The 4,570-nt window shown below is 40.9% G+C and overlaps 1 protein-coding gene across 1 annotated transcript; it reads left to right on the top strand.

The window, feature by feature from the left end:
- The first annotated feature begins 2,520 nt into the window (after nucleotides 1–2,520).
- On the top strand, nucleotides 2,521–4,152 carry LOC107479958 (uncharacterized). The gene has a single exon (XM_016100075.1). The coding sequence runs from the start codon at nucleotides 2,521–2,523 to the stop codon at nucleotides 4,150–4,152; it is 1,632 nt and encodes a 543-aa protein (XP_015955561.1).
- Nucleotides 4,153–4,570: the final 418 nt, after the last annotated feature.

Raw genomic sequence — 4,570 nt, 5'->3', positions numbered from 1 at the left:
CCCTTAAAACAAAACAATATAAAAAACATTATCAATTATATAACATAATCCAAGTACGTAAAAGACTATAAGCAATTAAACTTCACTTTATTTCTATAAACCAATCAAATAACTAATGCCTAATTATTCAATAATCATAAATGAATGTTCTTTTGAATTCTCCTAGTATCCTATTTTTAAGAAGTTGCGTTACAATTCAACTCTGAATATAATATTTTTATGTAGAGAAGAAAAAAAAGAGTGACAAAAGATGTTGGTGTTTAAAGCACACCTCAATATCTTAGTCCATGCAGTCCTAGCCTTGCTTCAACACCTTCAATCATAGAAAGGGCAACAAATAGAGCTGCAAATTCACTTAATTCAAATGACAAAACAAAATTTTAGAAAGAGATATGTGTATATGGTATGAAGTTTTAGCAGATTTTTTTTTTTGCATTAATTACACTTCAATTAATAGCTAAGATTATAATTCCCTTCAATGAACACTTGCTTATATAATTTGCTTATTCATCGTATCTATTTCTTCCTATCTTGCCTAATCACATCAGCTATGAATAACATTGAAAACAAAGACAAATAACAATCTAAATTCAGCGAATGCCAACTAATTACCAGACAATAATAAGCTATAAATGATACCTAAAGAGTGACTCTCTCTTTTTCTGATAACTCGTTACTTACCACTATACTGTCTTCATCGGAACTAGCAATAAAATGAACGTGAACATAAGTGTAAACATTCATAATTATTAGTCTCAAGCAAGCATGATTTACAAGACCTGAATTTGTATAAGTTGAATTATATATATCAATCTGATGTAGGATTTAATGTAAAATTAGCATTAATTAAAAAATAAGTATTGATTTAAAATGTCAAGAAAAGAACATAACAATTGAATTGTTCATTTTAGATCTCGATAGGTCAAAATAGTGCCCTAGATAAAGTTCAATTTTCAGTAATAAATAATAGCAAAATGAATTTACTTGCTCGAAAGGACCTAAACTTCCAAATTTAACTTACAAGTAGGAAGCGAACCATGTATGAAATCAACGAGGTAGAGCGAGAGATTAAGAGAAGTCGAAGCGAAAGATTGAGAAAACAGAATGAGATCTAGAGATTCAAAGTGCTGAGAGATTGAGAAGGAGGCAGAGCAAGATCGAGAGATTTAGAGCACTCTTGTGAGAGTGAGAACATGTGACGTGACGTTGGTTTCGATTTTCAAATTAAACCAATAAGGGTTCTTTATTTGTGTGAGATTTAGGTAGGGGTGGCAATGGGTAGGGTAGGGTAGGGTTTGAATTCAACCCTAATCTTACTCGTGGGTTGAGATTTTTATATAAATTTGAGAATCTCCAAACCCTAACCCTACCCGTTCTTAACTCGCAGGTACCTGACCCTACCCGCGGGTTACCAAAAAGATGCAACATTATTATATAACTTGATGATAATCTAAAATAGAACTAATTTTTATGTAAAAAGAATGTATTAAATTATTGATGATAATTCAAAATAAAACTGATTTTTATGTAAAAAAAAATGATTAAATTATCAATTAATGATTTTCTTTTGGTTAATGATCTTTTGCATTTAGTGGGAGGTTTTTGATTCAACATCCACTTAAAATATATTTTTATATAAGTATATAACATATACATATATAGAGTGCAGGTTGGTCGGGTAGGGTTGAGACTCAGCCAAATTGCCATAGAGGCCCAACCAGGTCCAACAGAAGGATGCGGCCCACTTTAAAGGCGACTGGCCTAAAAGATAGGTGACCTCGCCCAAGATAAGATAAGATAACTAACTTATCTCAAGAAGGGTTACTCCATACTACTATAAATATATTGGAGCCCCCAGGTATAACTCATACTCTGATTCTACAAAAATCTGCCTAAAGCACGTGCTAACTTAAGCATCGGAGTCTCTTGCAGGTACCACCACCCCCCCGGGTGAACGAGGATCAGCGGCATCCCAAGATTCAACAAGTCGGACACAACAGCTCCGGCCACGACAGAAGACCCTGTCCGAGATCAACTTTCAGTTTCAGGTAACCCTCGGAACATTGGCGCCATTGTCGGGGAACCCTAGAAGTCATCCCATCATCATGGCAGACAACCTTGACAACGACCGCGACTCTGGAATAGAGGACAGAACGCCGCATAAGAACACAGATACCACACTAAAGGATACACCTCAATCCAAGGGAGACAATCAACCCCAAAACATAGAAATCTTAGATGTCATCCGTGAATAGCAGGATCGCCTCAAACAGCTCGAACAAGAAGCTGAACGGCAATGAGAGGTCGAGAAAGACCTTTGGAGAGAAACGAGACGGTGTCGAGAGCTAGAGGACAAGCTCCTAAAGCTCGAAACTGACCTCAAAACTAAGACCACCCGATCCAATCGCGACGATAGTCCACACAAGGATCAAAATCCCCAAAGACTTCAAAGCTCTTGATATGACCCCATATGACGGTACGTCTAATCCTAGCCATCATCTTAGCAATTTAAGAAGTCGGATGTATCTCACAGATGCCTCGGATGCAATCCGTTGCAAAGCTTTTCCGACGAGCTTCACCAAAACAGCAATAAAGTGGTTCGACAGCTTGCCGCCGAGATCGATTGCGAGCTTTGATGACCTCGCAAAGAAGTTCCTAGCTGGGTTCTCCATTCAGAAGGATAAGACCAAGCACGCTCCAAGCCTACTAGGGATTAAACAAGGAGATCAGGAGAGCCTCCGCAGTTATATGGAAAGATTCAATAAAGCATGTCTTGACATACAGAATCTCTCTACAGAAGCAGCCATCATGGGTCTCATCAATGGCCTACGAGAAGGACCCTTTAGTCACTCTATATCCAAAAAACATCCAACATCTTTCAACGAGGTTCAAGAGCGGGCGAACAAATACATTAATATGGAAGAAAACTCCCGATTAGGAGAAACCTCAAAGACTGAATTCTCCTACCCACCTCGGGACAAGAATAAAAAGTCCAGGAAGAAAGAAGACCAACCCATTGAGAAACCTAGAAAGTACCACGACTACACCCCTCTCCTGGTGTCTCTTGTGGATGTCTATCGAGAGGTATGCAACACAGAGAAGATCCCGCCCCCTTGTCTGATTAAACACAAAAGGGGAGGATGTCGGACAAAGTATTGTGAATACGACCGAATTTATGGGCACTCTACCAACGAGTGCTACGACCTAAAGAACGTTATAGAAAAGCTAGACATCGAAGGCAGATTAGATCGATTCCTTGCCAGTACGAGGGACGAACCAAAAAAGAGAAGAATGGATGAAGAGGGTGAACGAGCTGAACGTCCCCCTCGCACCCCTGAAAGACATGTTCATATGATCAACGGTGGATTCGCAGGCAGAAGGATCTCTAAATCATCCTACAAAAGACACCTCCAAGAGGTGTATCATGTCGGAGAAGGGAAGAGATCATCAGACCTCCCTATTATCATCTTTACTCAAGAAGACGCCGCGGGCATCATCTCGGGACATGACGACTCGGTGGTCATTACAATCGTATTAGCTAATGCCAACCTCCATCGAACATTGGTCGACCAGGGAAGCTCCGCGGATATACTGTTCAAATCTACCTTCGACAAACTCGGCTTGCAAGAAAAAGAACTCAGAGCATATTCGGATAACCTATTCGGGCTCGGGGACGCCCCAATTCGGCCACTAGGGTACCTTTCGCTACATACAACCTATGGAAAGAGAACTCGGTCTAGGACGTTAAGCATAGAGTACATCGTAGTCGACGTGAGCTCAGCATACAATACCCTAATAGGTCGGACAACGTTGAACCAGCTCACTGTAGTAGTCTCCACTCCACACTTGTGCATGAAGTTCCCAACGCCAGAAGGGATCGCCACCATAAAGGGAGCCCAAAAACTAGCGCGGCACTGTTACAATGAAAGTCTGAACCTTAAAGACAATCCCGGAGGAAAGGAAACCAATACAATCAAACTCGAGAGAATCCGAGCTCGCGAAGAACTTCGTCCTCAACCCAAAGGTGAGACCAAAGAAGTTCAGATAGGGGATGCTCAAGACAAAGTAACGAATATAGGGGCAACCTTAAAAGGGGACTTAAAGGAGTTGTTGATACAGTTTCTAAAGGATAATTCTGACCTCTTTGCATAGAAGGCAGCAGACATGCCCGGCATAGATCCCGAGCTAATGTGCCATAAACTGGCAGTGTACCTGGATCTCGGCCAGTACAATAGAGGTGTAGGAAGCTTAGCCCAGAAAGGTCCCAAGCTGTGGAAGAGCAGGTACAAGCCTTACTCGAGGCAGGATTCATAAGGGAGGTTAAGTACCCATTGTGGCTAGCCAACGTCGTCCTGGTAAAGAAGTCAAATGGAAAATGGCAGATGTGCACTGATTACACCGACCTCAATAAAGCCTGCCCAAAAGATCCCTACCCGCTCCCAAATATAAACACTCTAGTAGACACCTCCTGCGGATACAAGTACCTTTCCTTCATGGACACTTATTCAGGATACAACCAAATTCCAATGTATCCGCCCAACCAGGAAAAGACCTCGTTCTTAACACCAAA

Source organism: Arachis duranensis, chromosome 3, assembly GCF_000817695.3.
Source record: "Arachis duranensis cultivar V14167 chromosome 3, aradu.V14167.gnm2.J7QH, whole genome shotgun sequence".
Taxonomy (NCBI): domain Eukaryota; kingdom Viridiplantae; phylum Streptophyta; class Magnoliopsida; order Fabales; family Fabaceae; genus Arachis; species Arachis duranensis.
This window is presented reverse-complemented; position numbering and strand designations above follow the sequence as displayed.

Bases quoted from the DNA above. Each gene is read 5' to 3' on its own strand.
- LOC107479958 (XM_016100075.1), top strand. From the start codon at position 2,521: ATGTATCTCACAGATGCCTCGGATGCAATCCGTTGCAAAGCTTTTCCG.